Source organism: Tachysurus vachellii, chromosome 22 (assembly GCF_030014155.1).
Source record: "Tachysurus vachellii isolate PV-2020 chromosome 22, HZAU_Pvac_v1, whole genome shotgun sequence".
NCBI classification, from domain to species: domain Eukaryota; kingdom Metazoa; phylum Chordata; class Actinopteri; order Siluriformes; family Bagridae; genus Tachysurus; species Tachysurus vachellii.
In genome coordinates, this window is record NC_083481.1 from 11,612,024 (window position 1) to 11,626,236 (window position 14,213).

General features: G+C 38.1%; 1 protein-coding gene across 2 annotated transcripts in view; it reads right to left on the reverse strand.

The window, feature by feature from the left end:
- ipo9 (importin 9) overlaps positions 1–14,213 on the reverse strand; it is a 47,833-nt gene that overhangs the window by 31,342 nt on the left and 2,278 nt on the right. For both annotated transcript variants that reach the window (XM_060857822.1, XM_060857821.1), the window contains exons 2-12: positions 10,913–10,974; positions 10,726–10,812; positions 10,440–10,641; positions 6,535–6,623; positions 6,339–6,425; positions 6,136–6,255; positions 5,955–6,055; positions 5,719–5,777; positions 5,478–5,629; positions 5,280–5,378; positions 4,982–5,088 (exon numbers count right to left, since the gene is read on the reverse strand). In XM_060857822.1, the coding sequence (XP_060713805.1) occupies positions 4,982–5,088; positions 5,280–5,378; positions 5,478–5,629; positions 5,719–5,777; positions 5,955–6,055; positions 6,136–6,255; positions 6,339–6,425; positions 6,535–6,623; positions 10,440–10,641; positions 10,726–10,812; positions 10,913–10,974 (1,165 nt within the window). The remainder of the gene's footprint in view (positions 1–4,981; positions 5,089–5,279; positions 5,379–5,477; positions 5,630–5,718; positions 5,778–5,954; positions 6,056–6,135; positions 6,256–6,338; positions 6,426–6,534; positions 6,624–10,439; positions 10,642–10,725; positions 10,813–10,912; positions 10,975–14,213) is intronic.

A 14,213-nucleotide genomic window follows, 5' to 3' on the forward strand; every position in this document is an offset into this window, starting at 1 on the left:
TTCATAGATTTAAATGGTGACTTCTAAACATACCACGGCTATCTAGGTTCCGTTTTAGACCCAATGCTTTTCTCCTTATATATTAAGATTGAAGAATGTGTAAGCGACATTAGACAGTGGATGCTTAACTTATTCCTGCTTAACTCCGACAAGACATAAGTGCTTGTACTAAGACAACATGCAGCCAAAAGTAAGCTCTAGGTTAGCCTTCTTTCATCACAGAAATATTGATAAGATACAAAATATGTTCACTGCATGATGCAGAAACATTAATCCATGCTTTTGTTACCTCTAGGTTGGATTATTGAAATGCTTTACTGTCTGAATGTTCCAGTAGGACAAAAAACAAGCTTCAGTTAGTCCAGAACTTAACAAGAAACAGAAGATATACACACGTTGCATTGGCTCCCAGTCAAATTATGCATTAGTTATAAAACACTATTAATAACCAATAAAGCACTGAATAATCTCATGTCACATTACCCAAGAGACCTTTTGGTTTTTAAGATATGCCAGACCCACTTCAATCAAAAGGTGAAGGCTATATGGTAGTAGTACCTCAAACAGTAAAGTTTACATCAGCGAGTAAAACCTCTTCATACAGAGCCCTGCAGTATGGAACAGGCTTCCAATTAATGTTCGGGACTCAGACAGAGTCTTGGTGATTAAGTGCATGATGAAAACAAATTAGTTTAGTCTAGCTTTTTATGAATGCCATTTATTAGGTAAAGGAGCAGACTTGGAGGGTTTATGGGCATAGCGTCTTTGGTGAGCTGAGATGTTTGGATGCGGTCACCTTACCACCCGTGCAAGTTGCTCAGGTTTGCTGAACGTGGAGTGGTTAAGGTCCATGGCACAATCTGATCCAGTATTTGGAAAAAGAACTGTCGCATCTTCCTCCTGCCCATGTACAAAAGCTGAAACTTGAACGTCTGGTTCAGATCAAGTTTGCGCACTGGACAGACTAATCACTCACTACTCTACAGGACACTCTGTCCGGTGCAGACTGGGACATGCTCAGTCAGAGTTCTAATGACAACAATGTGTTTAATGCAGATGCTTCACTAGCAATGCCAACAGTGCTATAAGCAGCATGCATGTAGAGAGTGGCAAAGAAGAAAATTTGTTCATCATCAGAGCATAAAATGAGGCAGGCTTTCAGGAGAGTGAACACCAGAAAGGCAGCAGGACCAGACAGCAGCTCAGATCGAGTGCTTCGACTACAGTGAACAACAGTGCCAGTTTCCACAGATATGTTCAGTCTCTGGAACGGTCTGTAAATTCCACATGCTTCCAACAGTCCATTATTTCTTTTCCCAAAAACACCCCAACATGCCTGCCTTACCAAAAATCATCCAGTAGCACTTAATCATTACTAATAATTTATATTTAAACTTTCTAGTGTCACCCAAATGAAGATTGGTTCCCTTTTTGAGTCTAATTCCTCTCAAGTTTTCTTCCTCATACCATCTTATGGAGATTTCCCTCGTCACTGTTGCTGCAGGATTGCTCTTAGGGATAAATTCAAATAAATGTACATAAATATTTTATATTCTGTAAAGCTGCTTTGATACAATGTCCATTGTTAAATGCGCTATATAAATAAAAATTAATCGAACCACAGCTATTCTGAAGTGCTTTAAAATACAATTTCAACCATTCTACTGAGGACACCATCAGAAACCTCCTGTGCTGCCCTACATTTGGTCAGAATTTTTTTGCTACATGCTAAAAACAGTCCAATGCTGTGCAGCTCAGTACTTAACACCATAATTCCCATATTCACCGCCAAGTTGCACCTGTTGTTTCTGGGACTTCTTGACAGACATATGTGAAAAAAAGAATTTCATTGTGCTATAATGTAAATGTGACAAAAATATAGACAGCTTCTATAAAAAAAATAAAATAAAAAAAAATAATAAAAAAAAAAGCCAAGAGAACCACCACTTTGAGCCAATAGTGGACTTCAGCACAAAGCGGGAGAGTAACTACCAGCCACTTAAAATCAACAGGGCCCCAGTTGAGATAGTGGACAGCTTCAGATATCTAGGGGTTCACTGTGTCTTTATAATCTTACAAGCTTAAGGGAGTACCCTCAAAAGGTGCTTTTACACATTCACCACTGAGAGCATCTTGAGGGGATGCATCATAGCCTGTCTTGGGATCAGCACAAAGCAAGATCTCCAGAGGGAGCTACAATCAGCAGAGCATACCATCCGCACTGAGCTGCCTGGCCTGTTATCAAGCTACAGGAAGTAGCGCTGGACAGGCCAGATAAACCACAGCCATCCTAATAATGGACTCTTCTCTGATGCAGTCTGGAAAGGGCTTCCAATCAAACACAGAAATAATGAGTTTCCTAAGGGGTGAGGATTAATCTCTCTAATTACTAATCTAATTACTCTCTCAGCTATAATGGTAATGACCTTATCCACTCCAGCTGTTCCCGATTAAATTAAATATGAATTCAAGGAATGATGTCTCTATGATCCTGCCAAATTTCATGTCTCTACATCAAAATTTCTGACATGAAAACAGAGGCAATGTGGGGGTGAGAAGAAGTAGATTAAGAACAGCTCTTTCAAGATAAAGTAATTAGGAAGAATAGTATATTGGTGATAATTGTGATTTTAGGTTAATCAAAATCAAGGAAAATCAATAACATAATATAGTATATAAAATTTTAAACACAATTACCACTTTAATAGTAACACCTGTACACCTGCTCATTTATGCAGCTATCCAATCAGCAGCACAATGCAAACAATGATGTAGATACTGGTCAAGAGTTTAAGTTGATGTTCAAACATAGATATTTGCCTATGATTGGGGCACTGAGCTCAGACAAAAAGGTCTGGTGTACAGCCCTAATCTAAAACCATACCAAAGGGGTTCATACTGATTTGTTAAGGTCACTAGAAGTTTTCCACAACAACCTTGGTAAACTATGTCTTAAAGTATCTCACTTTGAAATGAAATATCATCAATATTTTGGATGAAATATCATGATAGAATAGGTTTGGACTCGAGCTCTTATATTTAGAGAATCTCTTGCAGACAATTGTATGTTTCAACTTTGTATTAACATACTGGGGAAGGCCCACAATGTGACTGTCATGCATCAAAATACTTTTGGTCATACAGAGTATTAGCAGTTATGCTGAAGAGTGTATTGTCAGAATTGACAGTCTTGAAAACAGTCTTGAGCACAGGGATACAGCATGACAATGAATCTGTGCTCCTACAAACAGGTTCAGTAAAGTATTACACAAGCTACCACAGGGGTGTCAAACATAGTAATACATATAGAAGTCCATAAAATTATCTATGTTCTAAATTTTCTAATCCAGCCCACTTAATGAATTTAAAGAGCAAAAACTAATATTGATATTAGATTAGAAAAATTATGAGCTGCATTATGATCTGTTTCAGTGGTGACATACAGTACTTTGCAAACATTTTAGGCAAATACTATAAAAATAGAAAAAATAAATAAATAAAGAACACATTTGATCATTTATTTTAACAATTAACAATATGGAATGTAAAAGAACAGAAGAGAAATTCAAATAAAATATTTGATGTTTTATGATGCAATATTTGGTGCGATCTCCCTTATATCTTCAATTCTTCCAGGTACACCTGCACATAATTTTTAAGGCAAGTAGCCTATTCCATACATCTTGGAGAACTATCCACAGGTGTTCTGTGAATATAGGCTGCCTCAAATCCTTCTGTCCCTTCATGTAATCCCAGACAGATTCAATCATGTTGAGATCAGGGCTCTGTGGGTGCGGTACCTTTGGGCTCACTGTCCTGCTACACGATACATTTCAGGTTAAACAGATGCCTCGTTGGTGGTATTGCATAATGGCTGTATCTGCCTGTATTTCTCAGCACTGAAGACACCATTAATCCTGACCAAATTTCTAAATCCATTTGCAGAAATGCAGCCTCAAAATTGCAATGGCCTCCACCATGCTTCACTGTTGCCTGCAGATACTCATTGTACCACTACTCAGCCCTTTGGCAAGCAAACTACCTCCTGCCACAAACATTTCAAATTTTGTCTCAGTCACCTGCTGCCATTTTTCTGCACCCCATATCATGTTTTTGTGTATAGCGTCGCTTAGCCTGGTTTCCACATGAGAGGTATGTTTTTTTTGGCCACAGTTATTCTGGCCACAGTTATTCTATAAAGACAACTTCTTGCCAGACTTCTCTAGACAGTAGATATGTGAGCCTGTGAACCAATTACGTCCGATGATAAACTGAGATAAGCATGATCTGACTATCATCAGCTGCATCAAGTTTCCTTGCCCAACCACTGCATCTACAGTCCGCAGAATTGGCTATTTCTTTGTGCTTCTTCAAAATAGTTTAGTTTAAACAGCAGTTAAACAGCAGTTAGTTTAAATCTTGAAACCCATTCTGCTTTGAAATATTTGCCTAAGAGAGACCCTGCTGATAAAGTACAACAACCTTGTGTTTTGTTGCTGTGCTCAGTCTTGCATGTATAACCTGTGACATGAAATTGTCTTCCACAACCTGCCATTTGTTTCAGTTAGTGACTGTGTTTCAATCTACATATGAAACTGATGATCATTAGCACCTGCTTGGAATAATTGGTTAATCAAGCACTTGATGCTAATCATCCAAAATTCCTGAATTTGTGTATAAAGAGATGCTGGTTTGCAGTTAATGGGTAGTCACACCAATTACTGATTTGATTAAAAAAAAAATAATAATAAAAATTTGGCTCATTTTGTAAATTGATAAACAATTAAAAATATCTTTTTTGAAAACATTACTTACTTTACAGCATTTCTTCACAACTGCCTAAAACTTTAGTACTGTATGTGATGCATACCTTTCTGTAATGAAAGCCTGTAGTCAGACCAGATCTTTGTGGATCAGATTAAAAACCCCCCTGCTTTAGATAAATAACATTAACTTCAGTAGGCTATGTTTTTTAACCTACCAGTGCTCACTGCCAGCATTCTTGGCCTGCTCGGCTTCCTGAAGGTGTCTTGTTGCAGCTGCAGCTAAAGCTGCAGCACTCTCGTTCTGGAACTCTGTTGCTACGACCTGGTATATAGGACCCAGCCCCCAGCAAAATTTAAATGAGGTGACAGGATAAAGGATGGGCTTAATGAATAGCTTAACCAAAACTATATAATGATGAAGTGTTCTATAGTGTTCTATAATGAAATTGCAGACAAAGCTGTTAGCATTCATTTAATTAGCCTTTTTAGGCAAACCCCCTCCACTTTTCTTACCAGCAATAAATCTTGAGCAGATATTCGAACAGAATATGAGAAGGTGTCATCATCTTCATCCTCAACAAACTGCTGCGGATTGGCTGTCCACACTTTAATCTGTATTTTGAGCCCACATGGTTATTAATAAATAGTACACAATCAATCAAGTAGCAAATTTTGGTGAAAGAGCACATACAGACAAAAAAACAAGCATACCTGATCCTCAGTGATCTGCATATAGAGGATAATGTAATAGATGAGTTCAGGGAGAGCTTTCCTTACTGTGCTCTTAAACTTATTGTTATCCAGCAATGTGTGTACAAACTCAAAGATACTGAAGACCAGGTTCTCAAAGCCGAGGACTTCTCCTGCACAGAAGGTACAGAGATCTAATATGACAATCTATTTTATATAATAATACAATATAATTACAAACTTTTGCACACAAGCAACATACCATCAGAGTCAACAGGATCATCCACTTCTTCTGTGTAATTTACCTCTGTCCTCACATAAGTAAACACTTGGTTAAGAAATCAATGTTTTCATCAGAGTCCAATGTTGAACTAAAAAGTGGATATCTTTAAATCTGGCATTAAAGTAGAGCATATACAACTGCCCCAAAAACAGAAATGCTACAAAGTGAAGTTAAATGATGGAAAAATAATTCTTAAGAGGAACGTAAAAGGATATAACGAAGCACTTTCTGTCAGTGTATTCCACACAATGGGAAGAATCTGCTGCATGGAAGACACCATGCGTTTAGGAAAGTTCTTCACAAGAGCAGTTACTGCCTGTGGGGGAAAAAAAGTAAAATAAAGCATTGAATCATCCCAGCAACAAATAGCAGTCTACATTTTTTCAGTTCTCTTGCCTTTAAGACCTCCATCTTAAGGCCACTGTCTGAAGTGGGTCCATCTGGCATCTGCACAGCTTGCACAAGTGCCTCGGTGAACTGTTCTACCACAGGAAAAAATAAGGCTTTGGCAGAACCCTGAAAGAAAGAATCAACATCATTTAATAAATAAATAAATAAATAAATGGAATAAAACCGATACTTTAATCCTCTCATCTCACTTTTTCAAATACTTCAATAGCAGAGATTAAGTTGGCACAAGTTGTAAATATTTCAACTGCCCTGGAACGTGTGCGAATGCCATAGACCTGCATTAAACAAATACAAAAAACATATTTTATGTCTTTAGAACACAAGTCTTTCATTTTTAATTAGATTTGGTCAGTTACAGAGATCACAATACTGTTAAATAAATACCTCTGCCATGGTGAAGATTTTATACATCTCTGGCAAAATGACAGGTGCTACCAGTGGCATCTGTGTGTCTGTGACTTCTCTGGTGAACTCTACAGAAAGAATTCATTGTTAAAATTTCCATGACATGGGTGATACATTCTCTTGCAAGTAAATAAAATAAAACTAAAACGACAGTTGAGGCCAAAATGTTTACATACATTTCATACAAACTTCACACATTTCATGTTATCATTAATTACTTAAATCACAAATTAAGTCTGTACAATCACTGTTCCCTTTATAATTAACCATACATTTATGCAGTTATCGCTAATCAGCCAATCACATAAAAGTGCAGCGAAAAAAAAAAATTATGCAAATGCAGGTCAAGAATTGAAATCAGAAAGAAGTAAAAGGTATGAGCTATGTGACTCTGATCATGCCATTGATATTGTTACCAGCTGAGCTGGTTTAAGTATTTAAGGAAATGCTGAGGGGAATAAATTAGTAAACAAACAAACAAACAAAAAACAACAGTGGCTGGGTGACATTTCTGTGGGTGGAAACCCCATGTTAATGAGAGATCTAAGGAAAATTGACAAACATTAATGATACAGCACCTTAAATAATAATAAATAATAAAATAATCATGGCTATAAAATTAGAGACATCTCATCTCATATTTATTTCTAAGTTTCAATAGTTAAACACAATCAAAACATTTAAAACAGATTCTGCATTGCTGAATGTTTTGTGAAGTTCAACTCTGCCTTTTAATGGGCTTAAATAGCCTTCTTACAATTATCCTTTATCCATGGATTGGTCCTGCAATTTGGCTTTGATAAGGTCATAAAGTACAGTCTCGATTACTATATTAATGTCAGGGAGTCTTCTAACTGGCTCTTGGAAGTCAAAGCACAACATTCAATTGGATTAAGAATACAGCTGAAAAAGGTAAGCGTTAAGCTTCTTCTAAGCTTTTGTAATCTGGGATTTATGTTAAATACCTAGTAAGATAACTTCCACCTAAGCCATCCTAAGTCTGCCATAAGAAATCATGTAAGAGATTGATTAGATCTTGTGTCACAGGGAACGTCAAGACATGCAAATCAGATCCATTACTGGTGGTCGGGAATTGTTGAAAGTCACAATATACATGCCAATCGTTTTATTTGAGCTCCGTTTTTGATGGTAAATCTTTTTCACATGTACAACACCCAGTGAATACATCCATTTTCTATTGTCTATGTAAGGATGAAAAGTGGCTTTCCCTGTGGACAACAGCCAACATACTTTCATGAAGATTGTCTTTGTGACATGTCAGTTGATGTAGTACATGTCTGCCATCTATATCAGCTGATCTCAGTTCTAATAATTGTGTTTTGGAAGTTTGTTTATTTGTAATATTTATTTTATTTAGTTTCATCATCCTTGCTTCACACCCACCTCTGAGCCCAAACAGGGGACCCCTGCAGATATGCACCAGGGACACAGGGATGGCATACTATAAGAACTAAGGGTTCAAATTGCTTTGAACCTATGCTACCATGTTCAGGGAAGGGCTGATTTAATGTCCACCATCTACTAAGGAACGTTATGATTAGCCACTTGACTAAAGTGGGTATTTCCAACTGCCCATCAATATAATGTTAGAGCTAAATCACTGTGTTAGAGCACTGTATTGGAAACAGCTACCTGCAGTCCTCAAATAAAATGACCTCTTCTTCCAAAGAAACCCTGGTGACCAGCAGTGGATAGAAGAATGATTATGTCATAGCCGATTGCAGGGCCAACTGACAATGAAGAGGTAGGGCCAGCACAAGTAATACTGCTGCAAAGTCCAAACAGGGTGAGCAGAGACCACAACAAAGCACAAGTTCTCTGGCCAAGCATGGACACCAAGGTTCAATTCCAATGCTCTGCAAATTCATCATTAGCATTCCTTTCAAGAGAGTCAACTTCTACCTCTCAGGGCTACTTCTGATGTCTTCCCAGGTTCACATATACACAACATTATTGAAATAATATGCTCTGTAAACTACTATCGAAAACAGCCCAGTATGTGTGCAGAGTACACAAATATTACAAATTAGTCTGCTTTAAAAAGAAACAGGTCAACTCTTGAGATCCTGCAGAGCATACCTTAATTCAGAAGGGAGATTATCAGGGAGATTACCTGTTTTGTGCTTTTTTGAGCTTGATAAGTAATGCTGGAGACTCATCTCCTATTTAGCCTCCTCCTTTCAGATCTCACCAAGAAAGGCTTACCAGACTGTTGAAGCACAGCAGGCATCCCAGGCCTGAAAGAGGGCATTCATCAACAACCCAGTGGTCAGGAATCCAAACTTCAACCTGTGTTTCACAGTTCATGCCAATGCTTCAGAGACTGATGAGAACACTAACAGGTTCTCGAAGATGCTCAAGGAAGAAGAGCACCCGGTTCTGTATATAAACAGGAAGTTGTGTACAGAAAAGCCCTGACCATAAAGTGGGTGATCGTGGATCTGCTCCCTTAATGGTCAGGCTGCCACTACATGCTCGTCACACAAATAAAGATTTAAATGACCAGGGTGAAAAAGACCAACGCAAGGGTAACTTGACAGATCTTAAGATTTAAAAAAAAAAAAAAAAAAAAAAAAAAGAAGAGCACTTGTTTCCCCATTACCATCCTTGAGTTTGTATTGGCTCATCACAGCTTCTGGTTGCTACAACATGCGCAAAAACAAATCAGTTTCCAAATGGTTAGGCTGTGATTAAACAAAAATAAATTAAAAAAATATTTTAAAATGAGCGCTTGCATGACTTTATAGTAAATTATTGTACATTTTTTAGCCATTTAAAAATCACACATGGAAGTGAGCGAATATATTCTTGTGGCATCCTTAATACATAGTTACCTACAGTTACCGGTTAAATTTTCCCCATTTAAATGAATTGAAATCCCATTAATCCGTTCCAGCTCGCAAAATTCCACTCCAGTTGTTTTGAATATGAAAAATGTACAGTACCTGTATTTATAAATGACAAATATTGTATAAAAACATACAATAATAAAAGAGAATGTTAAAAAAATAAACTGGTTTTACTATAAAGTGTATCATTTACCTCGGAGATCAGACGACTTGAGCTAACGGAATGTGCTCAAGGAGGTTGAGGGAGGAGTAAACAGGTGGAGGAGTTAGGAGGAATTTTGTCTCGTACGTACACTTACACTTCCGTTCACTTACTCGCTACTGTACACTCTTAATGCTACTTTTCACTTGAACGTAACTAAACTTCACTAAAATTAATGAACTTAACTGAAATTCTCTTAACTGCTACAATTTCTGTTTTCTTTACATTAATTTTGCTTAATTTTCTTCATCGCCTTTTCTCTTCACTTGTTTTTGCCTTTTTTGTCTAATATCTACCGATCGTTTTAATAAAAACCTGTCAAAGGAGGTCTGTTTCTTCCTCCCTTTAAAATGTTTCGGAAATGTGTAATGCAAGTGTCATTAAACAACGCTGATGCACAACCAGTTGGAATGTTTTTCTATGATTTCCCGTTTTAATTCAATAGACATCTTCACAGTACTGTCCTTTACACTCACTTTCTTAGGACCCATGGTTTTAAAAGCGATAAAGTTGTACTGTACACAAAATAAAAGCACAATATATGAGCACAGCTTTACACAAGTGTTAACAAAGCAAGCCACACAAACACGGATGTTCATCTCTCACACGTGGTTGTTGGGGATCTTCGTTTCGGCTGCGACTCGGATGCTCATATGTCAAAAATTTGTTCGTATCTCAAGGCAAAAATTTGGTCGAACCACAGCTCATATCTCAAAAAATCTGTATGTCAATGCACTCGTATCTTGAGGTATCACTGTATTCTAACTTTCTAAGTATTTGTTTAAAAAAAGTTAACTTGGAGGATATTATACCTGTGAGAACTCTCATGGCACCATGCACAGCATTGACATCACCACTGACTAACATTTCCATAAGCAAGGCGAAGAGCTGTGGCCAGGCCTCTGGCCAGTCCCAGTGAGCAATGGCTGATACAGCATACGCCACACTGGAGCGGACCTTACTGATGGACTCCCGCAATCCGCCTGGTAGCAACTCACGGATTACTGCTTTGGCCTGGACAGCAAGAAACATAAAACAAAACAATTAAACAACAAAAACTACAATAAAGATATCCCACAACTAATTACAACACTTCACCCTTTCTGTTGTTTCTGGCACCCTGAACTTCTCTGACTGGGCACACCAATGTGTTTCAACATATTGCTTCAGAATTACAGAGGCAAGCTGTAAAGAACAAAAGGGAATGCTAAAATAATCACATCAATCACATGCATAACAGAAGATAATGCTGAGATGATTCTCTGAAATATAAAAACTCTCTCACCTGGCGAATCGCGAGTGCCCCTTGTGGATCGACAGTGAGCTCTGCAAGGTGAACTCCAAACTCTGCATTCAAGAAAAAGAGTTTTTCAACCAAGTAGGCACTGATACTTTTATCTGTACCAGGCTGCAAAACTGCCTACAGAAAATGTGTTAAAAATATTAAGATGCATCATGTATCAAAATGTAAAAATATTAGTATGTATTAATCCTATTACAATAAAAGTTATGAACCTTATGTAAAGATTTTTATAAATCAATTCCAATTATTACATTTTATTTGATATTAACTGTGATATTAAACAGAATACGGCAATTAGAATTATGCATTTTCCACATTTCTATTCAACATTTGCTTGTTAAAATAGTGAAAAGCAATAATATTCACAATATCATAAGGCTAAAAATACTTCATTCTCCATCTTTAATTTAGTTATTTATTTTTTGTTTAAATGATCACTTCAAGATTTGTAGACCCAGTGCTCGCTTCCCATTCCCACCCCAATGGGATGCAGTGATGTGCATGAGTACAGGCATACAGTATATAATGCTATATACGTGATGCTATATTAGGGCTGGGCGATATGGCTGAAAACTGTATCACGATATCAGTGGATATCAATAATTATATCAGTGGATATCAATAATTATTGATATTTTTTATGACCCATTTAAAATAAGGACCAGGAGAAAAATATATTACATTTAAACATTTTTATTTTAAACTTAACCTTCCTCTGATCATAATCCCCTCAGTTCTTAAGACAGAAACGTCAACAACCATGGAAAACTCAAATAATTAAAATGTAAACATAAGTCTAAAGTCACAATGAACACAACAATTCTCTCTTAACTTTTAAGGTGCAAAATGAAAGAAAATGTAAGAAATGCTTAATAAAATGTAATAAAATAGTGCATAGGGGGCGCGGTGGCTTAGTGGTTAGCACGTTCGCCTCACACCTCCAGGGTTGGGGTTCGATTCCCGCCTCCGCCTTGTGTGTGTGGAGTTTGCATGTTCTCCCCGTGCCTCGGGGGTTTCCTCCGGGTACTCCGGTTTCCTCCCCCGGTCCAAAGACATGCATGGTAGGTTGATTGGCATCTCTGGAAAAATTGTCCCTAGTGTGTGATTGCGTGAGTGAATGAGAGTGTGTGTGTGCCCTGCGATGGGTTGGCACTCCGTCCAGGGTGTATCCTGCCTTGATGCCTGATGACGCCTGAGATAGGCACAGGCTCCCCGTGACCCGAGGTAGTTCGGATAAGCGGTAGAAGATGAATGAATGAATGAATGAATGAATGAATGAATGAAAATAGTGCAAAGTGTTAAATATAAACATAGAGAAACCTGAGAATTTAGTCTTGCATAATTTGCAGATGACATTGGTCTGACTACGGTCAGACTTATAATATCCAAAAAAAACTGCCATAGTGGCGAGCTGACTTTTCCTCTTTTATTTACAATTTCCTCACTCGCTGCTGCGCTCATCTCATCACGAGACAACGATATGGCGCAACCAAACATGATACTGTTACATGATTGGCTGCTACCGTGTCACTCCCTACATTGCTAGGTTACCAGAGAGTGAGTGCCTTTGTTAATGCAACCAAACTTGCTTCACAACCTCTGTTTTTCTCTTCCGACGAGGAATAAAAAAATCTCGAACGTTTTATCAAACACATTTTTTATTGCTATCGATCATGTGTGTATCACAATACATATCGTTATCATTTTATTGCCCAGCCCTAGTCCAACGCAAAGTGAAACAGTGATCCAGTGTCCTCTCGCATCTGGTGGGGCAGGTGATATGCTGGTAAAAATTTGGCACTGAACGTTTGTGGTTGGCGCTGTTAAAGTCACCTGCCACAATGAGCGCATCATCATTATGCTGTTTTATACAGGGTGAGCGCCTCATGCATCTCCCACAAAGAAGTGTCTGCATCCTGCAGAGGTGGAATATAAACAGGGCTGAATATGATCGAGCTAATTTCCAGAGAAAGGAAGAACGGGTGTCATTTGATCATTAAGAGCTCCAGGTTGAGTGAGCAGGAGCGTGGCTGGTTGGATGGCGTGGTCCAGTACCACTTGGTTCAGCAATGTCACCGTGAAGCAGAGGTGGTTGCAATCACGAATGTCCATCTAGGTTACCCTGGCTCTGAGTTTATCGAGCTTGTTCTCCAGAGACTAGACATTGGCTAACAGGATGCTAGACAAGGGTGCATGGTGTGAAGCTTTTTCTGACTTTGTAATTAAATAAATAAATCCCAACACTCATACATGGATGGCATATTCAAATACACCTTTTTAAAGAATCTGTAGCTATTGGACCTAACCTTCTAGCCATACTGAGGCATGATTCAATCATTAACTTGGCAATTCATGCAATTTTTTGCCCGGGGTAAAAAACTATGGTGTCCCCAATACACAATCACAGTTTAGTATTTACCTACTTTTACAACCCACATCACCTCTGAGGTATATGGATGAGTCTTACAAATGTTGTTCTGCTGTAGCCTGTTGGCTTGCCTAATCACAACTAGGGATGAGCGAGTACAGCATTATCTGTATCTGTCAACCATATGAATTATCTGTATCCGTACTCTGAGTGGGTGGGGCCTAACCCAGAAGTAGGCGGGGCTTGTCTTGAAATGGCTTTAACCGGTAATAATTAATTTGTAATATTTATAACACTAGCTTACTACCTTTATGTTTTTATGAAATACAGCAAAAACTTGTCAGACACTCAGTGTCTGGTTACTGGTTAGAGACAGCTGAAGGTTTAAAAAAGAAAAAAAATACCAGAACTCTACTGGTTAGTAAGTACATATTATTAACGTTACAACACGAAGTAAAAAGCTGAAGAAACCCTAAACGTTAACGGAAAAGACCTGCGAACCCGAGTGACTGAGGGAGAGACAGAGAGCTGTTCTGTGTGTGACTGTGAGTGAGCAGAGCGAGACACAGCAACACAATACATCTGTATGTGTGTAGGGGAGGGGCGCTGTGACTAGCCTATCACAGAACGCTGACACAATCAGATACCCAATAATGATTTTCATTCAGTCCGAGCACAGATATTGACTCGTATTACTCGTATAATACTCGTACTCGGCAGAAGTGATTTATCCGTACCGGATACTCGTTTCAGCCGAGTATCCGGCTCATCTCTAATCACAACCCATTCATTTAAAAATCCTTAGTTATTAACAGCAATAAGCAATATATTGTAAATACAAATAATTTTTGCTTGCAGGCAGAAGCAATTTAAAAATATGCAATAAATAAATACAATTATTATATTCTTTATAAC